The following is a 20,608-nucleotide window of genomic DNA, read 5'->3' as shown; positions in this document are numbered from 1 at the left end:
TTGTGCTGGGCTGTCGGCAAGCGTAACACTTCCAGCAGCAACATAGCATGCCCACAACTCACTGAACCCAACCGTACATCTTTGTGGGAGAAAACGGGAGTGCCATGAGGAAACGCACACAGTCACTAGGAGAACAGCAAGTGGCCGGAACTGAATTCCAATGGTGACTGCTGGCTCTGTAAAGTGATGTGCTACCTGCTAAGCTACTGCACTGCCCTGTAACAATTAGCTTTAGTAATGATAAACCATAAAACTAAGGACTGGCGCAAGCCATTTGATCAAAATCATTTGATCTGTGGTTGGTCTGGAATTGTTGTTTTTTTTTCTTGTGTTGTGGGGTTTGGGGAGGACACTAAGCTCACTTGTCTTTAATTTAGGTGCTTTTTTGTTAAATTCTCTTCCTGTGTAGCATATTGTTATTGTATGCTTAACCTTGCTCTGTATTAATGCTCCTCATTGGGATTTGGGGTTTTTAATTTTGTAAAATGTTTTGAAAAGCTAATAAAAAAATTATTTAAAAAAAATAAAAAATCATTTGATCTGCTAATGTCCTTCAGGAGGAGGAACTCTGCCATCCTCATCCAGACCAACTCCAGATACACCAAATTAGTTGGCTCTTAAATGCCCTCTGAAATGGTTTAGAAAGCCACTCAACTGTACATGGCTCATCATCACTTTCTCAATTTGTAAAGGCATCAAAGGTTATGGGGAGAAGGCAAGAGAATGGGTTAAGAAGGAAAATAAATCAGCCATGATTGAATTGTGGCACAGATCGATGGGTCAAGTGGCCAATTCTGCTCCTATGTCTCATGGGCCATAAATACCAGCTTTGCCACTGATGACGTGATACTTAAAACAAAAAAGAAAAAAAGAGGCCTAAGCTTATTCAATGGATGGACAATGTGGAACATACAGTCTGGACTCTGCAACAATACTGAAGAGTATCATCACCCAACTGTAGTTCAAAGCAGCAGTTTACCACTTTCTTCCAATTAAGTACAAGTAATAGTATACCCTCATCTGCAAATTAAAACAAGGTATAACTAAAATTAACTTCCTCAAAAGTATCACAATAAATATCTGCCTAGGGATGAGACTGAAATAGCCCAGAAAGATAGTCAAGCTGAAATTCAAGTTCAGTGTTAAGTTGCGCAACAGGAAGTCAGGTGGTAGTTAACCGTAATTCAGCTCTAAGTAGGTCAGTGGGTGGATGTTAATCAGGTTCTCTGCAGTTGGGACTGACAGAGGTCTATCTTTATAAAGCACAAGCTGTAAAAAGTATGGGCTGAAGACCTGGAGTGAGCAGGCAGCAGTGCAAGAGTAAGAATGTTAATATAAGTATGGGGAAGGATAAGTACTGTAGATGTTTATGAACTGAAGAAATATGACACTCCGAAAATAATCTGTTAACAGAGGCAGAGGGCTGATATTTCAGACTGACGACTTTCCACCTCCTGATCATAACTTTTGTTTTTCAAAATTACTGCTTGGACCTGCTGAGTATTTTCTACTTTGTTTTATTTTAGAAAATTAGCAAGGATTGCAATTCAATGCTGAGAGAAGGGACTAAAAAAAGAGATATAATCTTAGGGTAAACAGTCAATATTTGCTAAGGCAGGAAGAGACTGTGATACCCTCTGTTAGATGTATGTCATAATACATTTCAAAGTTAAACACCATCAACCTCGATTCCATTTGGGAAAAAACATCCATGAGACCGTCAGCAATTCAGTGTTAGGTTTTAATGGATGATGTGAATACAGAATGCAATATTGTGTAGTTGAAAGCAGATGGTCCTAGTGATCAAAGGTTAAATGAGAGAGTAAGAGAGGAAAATAATTTTATTTTAGAGTTGAAAAATTCTCTTCCAGGGTTAGAAGGTGAAGCAGAAACTACACCACTGTTCAAAAATAGATTGGAGAAGTGAACTGAAGAAATGGACAAAGGATAAAGGCAGAAATCAGTGATGCCTGGGAAGAAGTTAAATGCCATGGATTGTTTGGGTTAAGCAGTATTTCTTTTGCACTGAAACTATATACAAACTAGTTGGAGTTTGGTGACACTGAAGAAAGCAGATTTTGCCAAATAAGTGGAAAGGAGAAGCCAAAGCATGATTATCTCTTCAGAAAGAGTGCACCAGAAGGCTATGGCACAGATGAAAATGGAGAAAGCTACAGTAAAGAGTCAGAGACATCTAGAGGATTGACGGACAGTTTTTCAGTAGTTACACATGAATTGCTGATACAGGAGTAATGCACTGAGTAAAAGATGTGTAATTCTTACACATGGAGACCAGCACCAGAGTTAGCTTTTCAAAGTTCTCCAACACCATCTGTAGAGGGCAGCTGTGTTTATTAAGAAAGTCACTTGATATACAGGCAGGTTGTCATTTCTGCACGTGCCAGTAATGGTCACAGGCAACGAAGACTACTCACCGGTGTTGTCTGAGATTGTACCAGTGGCTGCTTACTTGCGGCGCTCCCGGTGCTATTGTGAGATTGTAACAGCGTTGAAGGGAGCTCCTCTGCCTCAGGCTGATTCCAGTGTCTGGCATTATACACAGCTTTAGTAGGAGACTGCAGAAAAGACAAAAACACACTCTTAGAAAATATAGCTTCTAATTTTAATTGCACATTAAATCAGGGTAATATGCATTATAGTATCCACCTACTCATTCATTCCCAGTCACTTTGATCCTATTTAAACCCTCAAAGTAACTCCTCCAACTTGCATTAGCCACAACAAAGTAAATTAACAAAACAGACTGGAAAGATCTGAATCATAAATGAAAAGTGGCACTAGGGCCAAAATTCACTTGACCTTGCAGGTATTCTATCTTCAATGCAGAGTCTACACATATGGATAAGTAAGCAAGCAGGTGACACAATATTTCCCCAGTAGACTGGGAACATAATACCACTGTTTCAATTCTGAACTGGTGTGAAAATACCAACTCCCCTCAAAACCAAAAGTAAAAGCCTGGTTTTCAGAAGGCAAAAAAGGAGCTGGTGAAAAGGTACTGTAGGTCAGAAAGGTTTACCTTTAAAACAAACAAATAAAGACATCCAGTTCACTACTTTTTCCAAAAATGTACGCAAATTTAGTTCAAAGCAAAAGTGTAATACAAATTACTGCTTTGAACTGAGGTTCAAACAAAATAAATGCATGAATTTATAAAGGAGCACAGTAATGATATCTTGCTGCAATCACACTGAGCTTTGGTGAACACAAACACGAATAGCAAACCAAAGATAATTGGCCCCTCAAACCTACTCTGTCACTCAATAAGATTAAGGCTGATCCAAAATTAGCCTCAATGCCATTTTCCTGCTCCCCCCTCATACTCCCTTCTTGCAAAGTTTTAAATCTCTACCATGAATATTTAACGACCCCATCGCACAGATCTGGGACAGAGAATTCTAGAGTCACCACCCTAAGAGACCCTTTATTGTGAAATTATGTACTCTATTTCTAGTTACCCCCACTAGATGAAACATTCTCTCAGCATCCAACAAAATCTTCTACCAGTAAAATCACCTGTCATTCTAACTTCATTGGACAGGCCCAGTCCACTCAAACTCCCTTCAATGTTGTTCTCTATTCCCAGGAATCAACTGAGTGAACCTTTGCTGTACTACCTCCAAAAGTACAGCCTTCTTTAAATACGGGAAAGAAAACTGTACCTAATACTTCATTCAAAAGAGATAGATCGACTGACTTCCGGATATGAAAAAAATGATCTGAGCAAGTAGGGATAGTGCAGGAAAACGGAATTCAGCGAGATCGTCACAACGAAAGGCCAGGTGGCTTTCTGCTACGCCTAATCCTCAGTTACAATGTGTTTCAAAGTGAGCAGTCCATGTTTGATTGCTCCCAAATGCAATTTGCACCAAAACAAGTTAATTAAATGTCAGAGTAGATGGGACATTAAGATTACTGAGAAACTCAGAGCTCAAGCTGCCTTCAACTCCAGAGTCACCTGAGGTACTTCAGCAAGCCTGGGGTCAGCGCACAAGCCAGACAGAAAGCAATGTTTGCAGAACTCTTGGGTACATAACAGGAGCACGTGATTTAAAAACAAGTGAGGAGGGAAAAGATGAAGCTATATCCACCATTCATATCCACTGTTCCTATCCACCATTCATTCAGAAATGGTCTGCCTACGTTAAACCTGTACAGCAGTGCTTCTCAGCTGTCTGAACCCTCACTCCCAATTCCCAACTTCATTGATTTTGTTCTAATCCACCTGCAGAGGTTGTGCCAAGTACTATTTGCATTTTGAAAATTTGATTTTAATTTAATCCATTTTTGGATTTGTACAATGACGTTCAGGCTTTCTGCATTCTGCAGGTCAAGAGGGATGCTGCAGATCTTAAAAACTGCAGTTTTGCTTTAAGGAAGTTGCACAGCAGTCTGGTGTTTATTATCAATACTAATCTTCCAAAATCCCATTCTGACACAAAATGAACTCCCCACCAGCAAATGTGCAAGAAGCTCCACCACTCTTACAGATAGCTCAAGCAAATTATAAAGGCTGATTATTCAAATGAAACTGAACCTGTGGTAGAGATGACAAAAACCTGGAGAAAATGTCCACGCAAATACAGGATCCAACAGCTAGCACACCTGCCTTCACCTATCACCTTCTAGCTAGTCTCCTTCCCCTTCCCCCATTTTTTTGTTACGCCATCTTCACCTTTCCTTTCCAGTCCTGAGACAGGGTCCCAGCCTGAAACATCAACTATCTATTTATTTCTATGCATGCTGCCAGACCTGCTGAGTTCCTCCAGCATTTTGAGTGTGTTGAGCTGGAACAGTTGCCCTACAAAGCTATGGTCAGGCAGAACCCAATTAAAGTGCTAGGCTATAGCTTTATCACATAACACATTGTTTCACTGACATGCTTAAAACTAATTGCAAAAGGGATTAAGGATAGATTGCTCATGATTAAACTGACAGGTGAAGTTGTGTTGAGAAAATGTGCTAACCTACTAAAATCAATCCTATAGCAAAATATGATGCAGAATGCTGAAAATTTGAATGCGATAGATTGATCTAGGTGCACAGTGTACATAAAATTAAGGCCTTTATAAGGATTAAAAATCATTTTAAACCCAAATGAAGTGTTGAGCCATCTCAGAAGGACTGGAACGTGTTAGCTGGATAAAGTTCTGCCTCTCCAAAGTAAACACTGGCCTTCATAGATGCAGGCGATTTGTCAGACTCAGATATAACCAAATTACGGGGCTAAAAAGGTTAAAACTGTGACGACTAGATATCAACACAACACAAGGTTCGTATTCCTAAATGCGGAAGATTAGAGGTTGGTTTAATGAAAATTTTCAAAATTGCAAGTGGTAGATTTTTGTTGGGTATGGGATTTAAGGATTACAGCATCAAGGCAGATTAATTAAGATAGAGATGAGTCATGATCTAATAAATTTTTGGAGTAGGCTTGAAAGGCTGAATAGTATCATCTATGGGCTAAAAGAGAAAACATTAATTCCTTTCAACTTAAAATAAAACTAATAGGTAGAATCCAACTGAATATTATATTTTATTATAGAATACAAGTTGCAATCATTGAATTCATCATCCTATTCCTGAGCTTGCTAATATGTAATCAGGTTTAATTTCCTTTAGAGCATCATTTTTTTTAAATTTCAAAAATAGACTATTTATTTCAGAACATAAAAGGGAAAACTGTGCAGGGAGAAAAAATATACATTTTAGGTAAATAATTCAGTAGTGCAATTGTTTTAAAAAACACAAACCTAGCAATATAGCAATGTGGCCTCCTGGGTGATAGGCCTTTTGCACCATTCCAGCACTTCCCCACCTCCACCTGCCCCTCCAATTACATTAGCAGGAAGACTGTGGCCTTAGCATTAACCTGCACCAAGATTCAGTGGACCCCCTCAGTCAAGGTTGTGCCAGCCTGCAGTATTCCCTTACAGAATACTGGAAGATTAACAATTTTTGGGCAATCCAAAGGGTGTTTTTCACTGAGTTGATGACCTACGAGCTGCACATTATATCAATCTTTGAATGTCTCCCTGGGAATAGCCTGCAGATCAGAGAGTGCTCTGATATACAGCTGCCAGGGATAAACTGGGATACAGATCCTGGCACTGATTTTCAAAGCCTCTTGATAAATCCACAGTTTGCAAAGAGGTGAGAAATCATCTCTTCCAAAGCAGCAGTTTCAAGGGTATTGCAGCTGGGCTGATCAATCATCTACAGAGGAAGGCTCTGATTGGGAAAGTCCCTCTCACTACCAGCCAAGCAAAGTCTTGTTGTTTGTTGATCAGCTCTGGCGATGAGGTGTTCTGCCAGATGGTTTGGATTTACTCAGGGAATAAACCCACAGAATCCAAAGTAACCCTGTCCTGCAGTACGCTCCGTGCTGATGGATTTGTGATCAAAGGTGTTTACTTGGAAGTACACTCTGCAAAGGATGGGTGGTGTGACAATATCCAGTAGACTGGGCCATTGCACTGTAAAAGGGACAGGCCTGTCTTCAGCAACACCAGAGACATGTAGCAGCATCTGTGTCCACACACTGCCTGATGCAGCCAGATCAGGAGGACAGTAACACTGGGTACAATTTTTGACTACATTCTTGGGGTATTTATGCAGTGTTGCCCATCAGATATACTTCATATTGGGCCCGCAGATAAACTGGATGACATCCTGAATGATTACCAAGGTAAAGGAGGGAGGAACAGGCCACACCTGTGCCAAGTACAGCAGCTCTGAGAGAATACTGTACGTGATAACCAATGTTTTTTCTAGTCATTGACAAAGAGCACCATTTTCACAGAACCCATTTTTATTTGACCTTCACAATCCATTCCAGCTAATTCTTGCTATACATCTTCAACCCTCAGAACCAGATCCCCCAGCACCTTCATGCAGTCAGACTGACAGTGAAGGAGACTTTGGAGTGGTTGGGCCAGTTACCAAACAGCACAGTTTTGCTTTTCCTGAGGTTGACTCTAACCCGATGCCAACTCTAACTGGTCACATATGTAGATTAATCCGTGAACTAACCATGGATACAAATAAAAGATGGCAGCATCGTCCGTGTATGGGAAGTTTTTACTTGTGTGCCTCCACTGCCTGGCAATATCACCATTCATATACTCTTGTCCTTCCTGACGGATTTGTCAAAGTGTTCAATGCAACACATAAACAAACCTTGTAAGAGTCCACATCCCTGCCTTGACTTCAGACTTGATGGGACTACCCTAATTTAAACTGCACTACAGATATCTGTGTAGAGTAGTTGGATCTAATTTCTGATTCCCTCCTCAAACCACTTTTCTGAGAGCACATCCATCATGTACACTCAGTGGCCACTTTAGTAGGTATCTCTAATACCTGTGGCCAACTACTGTTATTGTGGGACTTCTGCTGCTGTAGCCCACCCCTTTCAAGGTTTGACATGTTGTGCATTCTGAGATGTTCTTCTGTACATCACTGTTGTAAAGCATCGTATTTGAGACCCCATTGGCTTCCCGTCAGATTGAACCAGTCTCGCCATTCTCCTCTGACTTCTCTCATTAACAAGGCAGTTTCACACAACTGCCACTCACCGGATTTTTTTTTTTGTTTCTTGCACCATTTTCTGTAAACCTGTCTGAAAATCCCAAGGGATCTCATCTGGCACCAAAGTCACGGTCAAAGTCACTCACATCACGTCTTCCCCATTCTGATGTTTGGTCTGAACAACTGAACCTCATGACCACACTTTTATGCATTGAGTTGCTGCCACATTATTGACTGATTATATATTTGCGTTATATGATTATATATTATAACAAGCAGGTGTATCTAATAAAACTGAGTATATGTCTGTAATATCCCTCGAAGGACTTCTCCAGGTAGGTACCCACCTTTCTGTTCTACAGGAAGGCATCCCAGAGCAGCACAAGGCTGTCAAAGATCTTCCAGCCATGTCCAGCACAGGTTTAGCTGGGGTGGTCTGCCTGTCCCAGAGCAGGCTTGATCAGCCTGGACAGGATCTTACATTCCACATTTAAAAGCCTCCAATTCCTGACATCCTCCTCCTCCCCTTCTGCTTGTTGATGATAGTAACAATGCCCTTTGACATGCAGTCTGACACATGGTGCTAGCCAGAAGTACACTTCTACCATCTCCAGGCCCATTCAATCTCATACAGCTGTATACAGCTCTGCTGGTACTCTTGCTTCTGGGTATTTTATTTGTATTAAGGAAACATGGTCAGTCAGCTCCTCCAGGGCTAATCCTGACACTCCCACCTACCACCATATACCACAATGAAAGAGGAGAGGAAATGTTGGGAGGCCATGCCGTCTGTGGTCTTACTGCAATAAAGGCTAATGTAAAAAGATCTGCAGGTGGTCTGTGAGGTTGTTACTGAGCCATTGGATCACAGAGCTTCCACTGTGAACCTTCTGTAAGATGCAGCATGAGCACATCTCATCCTGCTCCACAAAACAGACTCTGGATCTGATAACAATCTTGGAGGATTAGATTCAGAGGCAAAAAAATTCCTCATCTCTGGGAGTTCTTTTCTCCTAACTAATCCCACTCCTGACTACAGTTAAGGTTTATGCATGGCTGGTCTAGAGTAAGCACAAATCCTCTGATTGTTTTGTTTTCTGAACAGGAGGATGAACAACCTCTTGATGTTCACTTTGGTTGCTTCCCATCAGTGATAAGTCAAATCTGCTTTTATTGCCTGTTTAATGAGATCACAGCATGGTGTAGAGAAAATTCTTTTACCAATCACAATTAATCTGTTCCTTCTAATTACAAATCATACTTCGGAAACTTTTCAAACACCCTCTCAAAACCACTGGAACACCTTTACTGGATCTCTTTAATTTCTCTGGTCCAAGGAAAATACTGCCAATATCTAGATCTCACAGGTAAATGAAGTCTACTGTCATCCTGATAATTATTCTCAATTACTTCTCCAAAAATTTGATGACTTTCCTAAGGTGCAATATTGAGAATTTAATAACAATTCAGCTGAGGCAACACCACTTTTAGAACTGCATGCTTTGATGCTCCATTGCTTCATTCATGGAGGAAAACAGATCTTGCATTCTTGGCAGACTTCTTTAGCATAGTTATTAATTCTCAGGATCATTGTACTTTTTCCCAATTTTAGTATATTTTAGGTATTGCCTCACCATTTGTCTTTGTCCAGCTAATATGCAAGTAATAATCTGGCCACACTGATGAGATTCAGCAAAATCTGGTAACGAAGAAATCAAATTGGTATCTGATAACACAGACCTCTATGTTAATACAGTAACAGAATAAATTGAAGGGTTTAACTGAAATTTGATGAACCACCAGAAGTGCAAAACTTACATTTTCCACAAAACTCTCACCAAAAGCCACAAAAGTTTTTATTTATTTATATATATTTTAATACGATACAGCACAGGATAGGTTCTTCCAGTCCTTTAAAGTTGCATTACCCAGCAACACATGATTTAACCCTAGCCTAAACACGGAACAATTTACAATGACAATAAACCTACTAACCGGTGTGCCTTTGGACTTCAGGAGAAAACCCATACATTCCATGGGGAGGACATACAGACTCCTTAAAGAAGACATTGGAACTGAACTCTGAACTTTGATGCCCTGAGATACAATAGCATCGTGCTAACATTTATTCAATTCTCTTTTAAACTTTCATTGTATTTTTCTGCTTTTTCAATCCAGGCATTCTTGAGCACAACTTGTGCATAAAAAAGTTACTTTACATTTTTTTAAATATATAAAACCGATCATTTTAAACCTACTGCCCATGGTTACAGATCATCCCACTCAATGGAAAGAGTTTATCAAGGTACTTTTTGTTTTGAGTACCTCTCTTTTGAGGCGCAGAGGATATGGTACACAAGGATTCGGTAAAATATGTTTTACTTGGTGACCTCTTAATGAAAGATATTTTGGATGATGACCGATGATCTATACTCATGACCACTTTATTAGGTACAGAAGTGGAATCTGGTGTGGTGTCCTGCTGCTGCAGCCCATCTACTCGACGTGTTGCGCATTCAGAGCTGCTCATCTGCACACCACTGTTGTAATGTGTGGTTATCCGAGCTACTGCTGTCTTCCTGTAAGCTCGAACCAGTGCAGCTATTCTCCTCTGACCCCTCTCATTAACAAGGTGTTTTCCCCCACAGAATTATCACTCACTGGATGTTTTTCCGCAACATTTTCTGTCAACTCGAGAATAAGGGTTCCCAGCCCTTTTTATGCTGTGGACCAATACCATTAAGCAAGGGGTCCATGGACCCCAGCTTGCGAACCTCTGCTCTAGGAATTGTGTGAAAATCCCAGGTGACCAGCAGTTTTGAGATATTCGATCCCATCAATACCCCATCTGACACCAATCATTCCACTGCCAAAGTCACTTAGATCGTATTTCTTCCCCATTCTGATGCTGGGTCTGAACAACTACATGTCTGCATGCTTTTATGCACTGAGTTGCTACCACATGATTGGCTAATTAGATAGTTGCATTAATGAACAAGCGCACAATTGTATCTTATAAAGTGGCCACTGTTTAACTGGGGGAATCCTTCAGGAAACATTCAATGGCTTTACATCACAAATGCATGCCTTCAAAATGCCTTCAGGAATGGTGACAATTCCTAAACAGGAACTGCAGGGAAAATAGCATTTCAGCAAGATGTGGTGTTCAGAGCAATTGTTCTTGCTATGTATATCAGAGGTAAAGACAGACATGTAGTTGTCCAGCCCCTTATCACATCTGACACTAGGTGACTTGACTCTGTTCGAAGTTCAGAAAATTGCAGGGTCATATTCTACTCCATGATTTTAAACAGTTCATTTTGACAGTACCAAACTACAGACTCTATATTGCAGATGGCATACCAAAGATGGATGTTTTATTTTAGAAAGGTTGGTTTAGGTGGATATTTAAGATCTCACAAATTAGATGAAGTAAACAGACAGTTCTTCCTGTATCCTGACCACACCCCCTATATCAACAAGGCTAAAAATAATTTCACCAGCCATTTATTTCACTGCTGCATTTGTGATCTTGTGCTAGTGGAATGAGCAACGCATTTGAGAAAGTTTGAATGCGTGAAGCAGTTGAATTTAAAGCTGAACTTGACATGCTTAGGTTCTGATGACCAGTAACCAGAATCCGATAATATATCACTAACATATGTCATTGAAATTTGTTGGTTTGCAGCAAGAATAAAATGCAAGACATACAATTTACAAGTTTAAAAATTTCAAAAAGGCACATAATCTAAAAGGTAGAGGGGAAGAAGCTGCTCTTAAACATCGTCAGCCTTCAGGCTCCCGTACCACCACCTCAATGGTAGTTACATAAAGAGGATATGTCCTGCATGGTGAGGACCATTATTGATAGATACTGCTTTTCTGAAGCAATGCCTCTTTAAAATGCCCTCAACGGCAGGAAAGATTGACCCTGTGATGAGAATGTCTGAGTCTGCAACCCTCTATAGCAGGGGTCCACAGACGTGTGGCTCAACGGCCTCTTATGATCCTTTGCAGTAGAGGCTCCATACCAGGATGTGATGCAACCGGTCAGAATGCTCATCACAGTACATCTGTAGAATGTGTGCCTTTGTTATCGCATCAGTTTGTTGGAGTCAGGATAGATTTTCTGGAAAGATGATATCCAAGAACTTAAAAGCTGCTCACACTTTCCACTGCTGACTGCTCCATGAAGATCGAGGTGTGTTCTCCCAACGTCTCCTCCCTGAAGTCCACAGTCAATTCCTTGGTCTTGCTGACATTGAGTTCAAGGTTGATGTTATGATGCCATTCAACCAGCCAATCTATCTCACTCCTATATGCTGTCTCATTGCCAACTTAGATTCTACTAGCAACAGGGTCATCAGCAAATTTATAGATAGCGTTTGAGCTGCGCCTTGCCACCAATATGGGAGCAGAAGGGGCAGAGAAGTGGGCTAAGCACACATCACTGAGGTGCACCCGTGATGATTGGCAAGTTTGCAGACGACACAAAGGTTGATGGTGTTCTGGATAGTGCAGAGATTGCACTATCAAAGATTGCAGAGAGACATTGATAGCATGCAGGAGTGGGCTGAGAAGTGGCAGATAGAGTTCAACCCGGAGAAGTGTGAGGTGGTACACTTTGGAAGGACAAACTCCAAGGCAGAGTACAAAGTAAATGGCAGGATATTTGGTAGTGTGGAGCAGCAGAGGGATCTGGGGGTACATGTCTACAGATCCCTGAAAGTTGCCTCACAGGTAGATAGGGTAGTTAAGTTTATGGAGTGTTAGCTTTCATAAGTCGAGAGATAGAGTTTAAGAATCGCAAGGTAATGATGCAGCTCTATAAAACTCTGGTTAGGCCACACTTGGAGTACTGTGTCCAGTTCTGGTCGCTTCACTATAGGAAGGATGTGGAAGCATTGGAAAGACTACAGAGGAGGTTTACCAGGGTGCTGCCTGGTTTAGAGAGTACACATTATGATCAGAGATTAAGGGAGCTAGGGCTTTACTCTTTGGAGAGAAGGAGGATGAGAGGAGACATGATAGAGATATACAAGATATTAAGAGGAATAGATAGAGTGGACAGCCAGCGCCTCTCCCCCAGGGCACCACTGCTCAATACAAGAGGACATGACTTTTATGTAAGGGTTGGGAAGTTCAAGGGGGGATATTAGAGGAAGGTTTTTTTACTCAGAGAGTGGTTGGTGTGTGGAATGCACTGCCTGAGTCTGTGGTGGAGGCAGATACACTAGTGAAATTTAACAAACTACCAGACGGGTATATGGAAGAATTTAAGGTAGGGGGATATATGGGAGGCAGGGTTTCCGGGTCGGTACAACATCGTGGGCCGAAGGGCCTGTACTGTGCTGTACTATTCTATGTTCTATGTAATGTTATTACTGATCTGCAGTCTCCAGCTAACTCGGGGATCCAGTTGCAGAGGGAGGCACAAAGGCCCAGGTTTTGAAGTTGATGATTTATAATGAGTGGATGACGGTTGTAATCAATTAATGGTAGCCTGACATGTTTTACCACTATCTTTGTGCTCCAATGCCAAGTGGAGAGCTGGTGAGATTATATCCACTATAGACCTGATGTGGCAGCAGGTCCAGTTCCTTGTTCAGGCTGGAGTTAGTACTGGTCATTACCAACCTCCCAAAGTAGTTCATCACAGCAAATATCAGAGCGACTGGGTGACAGTTATTGCGGTAGCTCACCTTATTCTTTTGCTATGACCAACTCCTTTTTGAACTGGCCCCAACTCATTTTCCATGCAGTTCTCTATAGCTCTCAATTCTTTGGTGCTCTACCTGAAATACCTCTAATGAGCTACATCTGCACAGCAGAGAGTATTGCAGAGGGTCACTATTCCTCTGTAAAGAAAAAAATTCGACACAACTCTTATAATGACCTGTCCCTTATTTTGTAACCAAGTAAAATCTGACTGATTATTATTCCATGGCAAACTACTGCAGGGTGGACACTGTGCCTCAGGAACTGGACCTCCGTAGAGCTACCTTACTCGTGTCTTTCCCATTACAAGATGCAAGTGCAACACCATTAGCTGTGACAGTCAAAAGTGCCAGGGGAGGGGAGATGTTCTGGTAATTGACAGGAAAATGTAGCCGGTTTTGCCCTGTCATAGGCTTAAAGCTCCAGCACTGACATGTCCATTTGTCACACTGTCAGGGCCAGCTAGCGGGATGAAGATACTAACTCCAACCAAACCTTATTACAAACTGGCAGACATTTTCTGACAGGTTTCTCTTAAAGCAGACCACAGAGACTTAATTGTAACCATTGTGGTGATGTGAACCATTAACTTTACACATGCATGTAGCACTAGAACAGTCATTATTTACATACAGATCATTTCAATGTAAAATTCTCCTTTCAACATGGAAATGGGAAATAATTAGCCTGACATTAAAATATGACAGCCATGTCCACAGCTCAAAAATCTTGCAAGCTTTGCAATTACATCTTTATTACAGACCTAACATTTCTTTGCTTTGAAACAGTATTAAAATTTTATTCCAACTTCTATCTTAAACTCAAAAGGCAAGAATGGTATGGAAATTAACCAATTAACTTCCATATTACACTGAAAAATAACTTCTGCAAATAGCTCGAAATATTTAATGCACTTACTAATACACAAAGTTACGAATAATTGTTTCAACAATGAGCATTGTGACAGTAGACTGGAGATTGGAAAATGAACAAGCGTTAAAATGGAAATTCTGCAATTGAATTTATTTGACCACTTGCCAAGTTCATGTCAGGTTTGGATCTTAACAATGTATAATCATCTGAGCAAACCATGATGCAGGGCTTTGGGAGGGAAATAGATGGCCAGCAGTGATTTTGTTTAATCAAGAACCAAATGGTCTCTTATACTGGTATATATTTAAGTCTCTTATGTTCCAGAAGTCACAACCCCTGCATTTACCTGGATTTCTGCAGAAATGCTAGTCAGTCACACATATATCCTGAACATCTGAGCAAGAATAGAAACATTTGCAACTCCTGCCAATTTTCTTAAACTTTGAAGACTACAGTAACTATTTGCATACAAAGATGCCTCCAAATGTTATTAACAAAAAGATGCATGCACAGCTGAAAGATATCCTATGATAATAAATATTTTGGTTGGAAATGGGACAGTTTTTGCTAAACCACATGCATCAAAAAAGCCAATTGCCGAAGTTATTCAAAGTACATTTATTATCAAAGTATGTATACTACATACAACCTTGAGATTAGTCTTCTTACAGGCAGCCTCAAAACAAACCGAGAAGCCCTGAATGAACCAAAACATACACACTCTGCTGAGGGCTAGATCGGTGGCAATCCAGAAAAATACAGAAGATCCTGTTAAGATCTCCAGAAAGCCATCTCACAAATGAAATGGCAATTCGGACTAAACTGAAAACCTAGAAGGGTGCTCAACAGCTAAGGCAGGGCATGAGTTACCACTTTACATCCATCAAACTCCTGAACCAGCATGGATAACTTTACTCACCTCAATAGTAAACTGACTCCACAACTTATAAACCCACTTATGGACTCTACAACGCAGAATTATTTATTGACTTTTTTTATTATTTGCATTATGTTTTATTTTTTGTCTTTTGCACATTGGCCATTTATTCTTCATAAATTCTATAATATGAAATTCTATATAAGACCGCAAATGTCACCACACTTCCAGTGCTAACATAGCACACGCAAAACTTACTAACCCTAACCCGTATATCTTTGGAATTTGGGGCCAAACCGGAGCACCTGAAGGAAACCAATGCAGTCACGGAGAGAATGTATAAACTCCTTACATATAGCAGTGGAACTGAACCTGGGCCACTGGTGCTGTAAAACATTACGCTAACCATGACCACGCCACCCGGTACAGCACAGACCTGAGAAAAGTGCCTGGTATATGTGGCACAGAGGGCAACACACAATGGCAGCAGGACAATGAGATTACTAGAGTAGAAAATATATCAGAATAGTTCTCTTCTAGAATTCTATTTGCCTGCAGCTCGGGGGAGATTCAACATTTGGCACTGCAGTGTTCCATTAACTATAGCCACTTATATAAAAGCATAAAACAACTGTGCAGGGCACTCAATCCTTAATGAATTTCAAAAATGTTCCCGCATCCCAAACAGCAATTAATATTATAACTCTCTAGAGCCATTTACTAATGGACTTTATGCACTTATCAATGAAGAGCCTCTTGGCAGAGCAGAAAACTCAGCCTTGACAGGATGCTTCCAGTGCCTAAATCCAGCTTGTGATTAATCTTGCGTTCTCACTTGGAACTAGCAGTTACAAAGTTTGTTCAAATGTGCTCCATAATAATATCTCTCTTTATGAAATAAGATGTGGGACAATAGTATACAAGGTCTAACCTTGTTCAATCTGACAGCTATATGTGACTCAAGGCATGCAAGATAAACTGAGGAGGGCTACAGGTCCTGTCATGAAAGGCAGTGGTGAACAAGTCTTTTTTTTATTATTTGGACACTTTTGTCTGGACATGAACAGATATCTTACTCAACCACAACTTCAGTAATTATTCCCTTACCATAAAGATTCAGCTTTCACACTTCCTCATCCTTCCAATGCTAAAAACCTGATAAATCCACAGCATAGATGGGCCTCCGTTGAAGGCACTTCGCCAGGGGAGGTTTAACAAAAGTTTCACTGCATCCAAACAAACACCAAATGAATACATGGGGCTCTGATCTTGCCTTGAGAATTAAGGCTAATCCTCTGACAGCAGCAAGTAGATTTGCTTACATAGCAACACAAGGTTTCTTGGCAGGACCGCAGAGGCCTCCATTCAGGCAGCGCAGAGCTGAATCTGTCGCAGTCAGAAGAAATCTGAAATCAACACCAAGATTTAACAGACTCCAAAGCAACAGCTGTTTATTCCCTGTCACTCCATCTAGATGCCAATTTCAGAAAGGTCACCAACAGTGGACTCGAGACACCGATCCCTTAATCTTTGCTGCTCCTTCATGTTCCAGTACAGATCCCATTGTGCAGCAGCACCAGAGCCATGGGGGTGGAAGAGGAGGAGGCACCAGCTCCACCAGCTGGGGATTGATGAGAAAAGTGTTTAAGGGTTTCAAACAGCCACAGGAAATTGCAACTGTTTCCATCAATCCAAGTTTTTATCACTTATTCAAGTTGCTGACTCAGGACAGGGATATGGTCACTATTTGACTGGTCTGAGTTAGTATGTGAGAGAAAAGAGTTTGTGGCATGGATGTTAGCAAAACCTCACAGGCACAGTGAAATTGCACTGGGGGTTGTGAATCTTACTGGCTTATCTTTCTACATGCTCCCATGTTGTTCAAGTGATTCCTGTACGAAAACTAATATGACCTGTAACTGATTGATTGGAAGGCTGGACATGGAACAGACATGTGATATTGTAAGACTACCTACCTCAGAAGCTTGTGTGCAGAGCTGTTTAACAGGCTCTCCTACTTACCAGGAGGCAGAAGACTCCTTGCTGTGAAGTGCCATTACATGAACTTTAGAACTGGAGAGCATTGATACTAAATAGTAAGTCATCATGTTACTTTTAAATGTTGAGATAAGTTGACGAATTCCCTATGTACGCTTAGCGGCCAATTTATTAGGTACAGGACTGGAACCTGTCATGGTCCTCTACTGCTATAACCCATCCATTTCAAGGGCAAACTTGCTGTGAATTCAGAGATGCTCTTCTGCACACCACTGTTGTATCGCATGGTTATTTGAGTTGCTGTTGCCTTCCTATCAGCTTGAACCAGTCTGGCCTTTCTCCTCCTACCCGTCATTAACAAGGCGTTTATGCTCACAGAAATGCCGACTCACTGGATTTTTTTCACTCTGGTCTCAGCGAACTCGCAGAGACTTCTTTGTGAAAATCCCAGATCAGAATTACCTGAAATACTCATACCAGTCATTTGACAATAACAATCATTCCATGGTCAAAGTCACTTAGATCACATCTCTTTCCCATTCTGCTGTTTGGTCTGAACAACCGGACGACTTGACCATTCCTGCATACTTTTATGCACTGACTTGCTGCCATGTGACTGGCTGGTAAGATATCTGCTTTAACAAGGTATACCTAATAAAGTGGCCAGTGAGCATTTAAAATGGCCACATAGAAATCAAAGTAGGAAACTTCATCCTGTTCAAGAAAGGAGGAATTTAGAAAATGAGGAACTGTCAAATAGTCTGACAAGTGAAAGCACAGTAATCTATTATTAGTAACCTTATTATGACTACAGGGCACACAAGACTGGGTAAACAATTATGAAAGGAAAACTGATTAGTGTATATTTCTACAATACAACAAATTATTTGGCATACTTTGAGAATAAATTTACTGTGAACTTTGAAGTTTTGTTAAGAGTGCAATAGACAGAAAATAACAGAAGCTAGACGTATTGTATTTGTAGTTTGAAAAAACTGGTGAACAAAATTAGCTCCTGAAATTATAAAAATAGGTCAGCATAGAACTCAAGAGGCAGAAATGGATAATTTCAAGCTTGCATGCTACAGCCAATGGGTCACCACAAGGATTAATGGTTGAGTCATGACCATTTTATCAATAAAATTAATTATGAATGTCAGGTGGCTTGAGGGTTAATTGGCAAACTGTGGAATTTATCTATTTGTTTAAAAGAACAAGCCTAATAAGATGGTAGGCCGTGAGCAGAGCAGGATATAAAGAAGCTACAAGGTCGGCAAGATGGAGTGAAATGTAGTTCATCCATGTATGAAAGACAAATAGAAAAAGCAAAGTTAATATTTAAATGGTGAAAGGTAAAGAAATGCTGATGCCAGAGGGACATTCAGAACTATAGTGTACTCTTCATAGAGACACGGTTCGCCAACCAGACACAGCATTCCAGCCAGAGGGTTTCACCCGCCACTGCACTGACTGGACAGGGACATCAAGTACATGCAGAGGCAGTGGTGTCTGCTTCATGAGCACCATATCATGGCGGGTCTGTCTTTGTCCTGCTTCCCCGGGCTGGATTATCAGGCAGTCAAGAGTCGTCCCTTCTATTTGCCAAAGGAGTACTCCCCTGTTATTCAGATAGTGGTGTACATTCTACATGTGGCAAACATCAAGCTGACACTGGAGGAACTGAGCACCATGATCAAGTCACAAGACAGTGTACCCTGATGCCCTGTAAGGGATTTCAACCTAGCCAACTTGAAGACTAACAAACTATCATCATGTCACCTGTGGTACCAGGGGAGCCAACATATTTGATTGCTGTTACTTGATCAAGAATGTTTACCGCACCATTCTGTGCCGGCACTTTGGCAAGTCCAATGTATGCTACTCCCAGCATATAGGCAGAGACTGAAGATGTGCAGCACCGGTGGTGAGACCGTGAAGATATAGTCTATGAAGGCAAAAGATTCATCTTCAAACCTCAATGAGGAGACACTATTTCTTGTATTATGTTTCTGATATCTGTCATTATTTGAAATGCTCTAAAATGACTCAGCTTGACAGTAGATTCAAGGCTGATAATAAGTTCTTGAACTTTAGAGGAAATCATTACCAATTTGGGAAGGGCATGTAGTCAGGCTGGAAATGGTACTGTCGTATTCAAGCATACGACTTGCTCAGAGGGCAGAATGGTCTCACCACACTACCTGCATGCTCAAGATTGGCAACAGAGGCTGAAACATGTGTTTCTTAAACCATTGCACATATTTGCTCAGCCAAGCAGAACACCAAGCACAGCACAAACGAAACACCTACTGAGCATTGCAGCAGCCTGCAATACTTACCCGCTTAGGTCCATGGAAGATTTTCCTGGTATTTTCCTTGGCTTTTTCCTGTCTGTTAATTTGTTTCCTACCAACATCAGGGAAATTGGGATTTGACTCATCACTGAACTCCAGAGGATCTGAAAGAGTACAGATTACCACAATCAATGTGAAACAGAAAGGCTACTTATAAAACTCTAATCATCCGAGTGGTATAATATGGTAATTTTATGGGTCAGCACTGCAAAACGCTGGCCATATTCCAATACATGTAGTTTATGATCAGTAGACTTTCATAGCTACAGTTTTTTTGATTCAAAGGGTAATTCAAACTAAATTCTACTTCAATAAAGTATTAAGATTGTAGTAAGAGCAACATTACCTAGATATTTTACAGGAAATTTAACTGGGATTCATTTAGATTTTTTTGATTACAATGCAAATGGCAAACTGGTGTCAGTGATTTGCAGAGATTCACTGCAGTCTGATTAATAAAATCCCTTATTTCTACCTGATGATCTAGGGCACATTCCAGAGAATTATATAAAGAGCAGGAGAGAGATCTCTGCTGGCTGACCGATATCAGCCCCATAAATCAATACACAGAAATTATTTGCCTGGCCATGACTGCACTGCAATTTGAGTGTCCTTGTGTGCAAATAGGCCCCCGGAGTTGTATGACTTCAGTTAAAATAAAATGTGTTTTTAAATAAGAAGCCTTAGCATTTACTCCAATGTCAAAAATCGTAATATCCAATGACATCCTATGAGTCAATCAGAAACATACTACATGATAAGCTATCAAGTCTGGTTGGATGCCTAGCCACTAGGACTAAAGTTTTCATCATTAGAATCAAAGTGATTTCCCTTTCATTCACAGTATAAAGCCTATGAGCTGCCAGAAGTATGTCATTCTAGAAAGAGCACCATCATTCTCTTCTTCAGTGGGACACATGTAGATCTAGCAGTGCACTGTTCAGAAGCTTTCTGCAACTGTTCTAGTGCAGGTGGCTATAGATCTCACTGCAGTTCTGCTTCGATGGACAATGATTGAGATTTATACAGGGTTGCAAAGAGTGTTTATGAGTCCTCAACATCAAATCAAGTCACAGTACATTACACCGAATGTGGCAAGTCAAAGTGCTCTGAACTCCATGGATTTTCTAATTACTGATGTTTGGAATCAGGCATCAGCATCGACCAGGGTGTCATCAAGGACTGGATGAAGGTTACTAGATATGTACCTAAAGAGCCAAAACCTGGAGATCTACTG

The 20,608-nt window shown here is 40.8% G+C and overlaps 1 protein-coding gene across 1 annotated transcript in view; it reads right to left on the bottom strand.

The window, feature by feature from the left end:
• The window catches only part of LOC140714255 (wings apart-like protein homolog), a 182,146-nt gene that overhangs the window by 80,327 nt on the left and 81,211 nt on the right, over positions 1-20,608 (bottom strand). The window contains exons 4-5 of the mRNA XM_073025311.1: positions 19,357-19,475; positions 2,436-2,576 (exon numbers count right to left, since the gene is read on the bottom strand). Coding sequence (XP_072881412.1) covers positions 2,436-2,576; positions 19,357-19,475 — 260 coding nt within the window. The remainder of the gene's footprint in view (positions 1-2,435; positions 2,577-19,356; positions 19,476-20,608) is intronic.

The sequence above is a fragment of the Hemitrygon akajei genome, chromosome 21 (genome assembly GCF_048418815.1).
Source record: "Hemitrygon akajei chromosome 21, sHemAka1.3, whole genome shotgun sequence".
Lineage (NCBI taxonomy): Eukaryota > Metazoa > Chordata > Chondrichthyes > Myliobatiformes > Dasyatidae > Hemitrygon > Hemitrygon akajei.
This window is presented reverse-complemented; position numbering and strand designations above follow the sequence as displayed.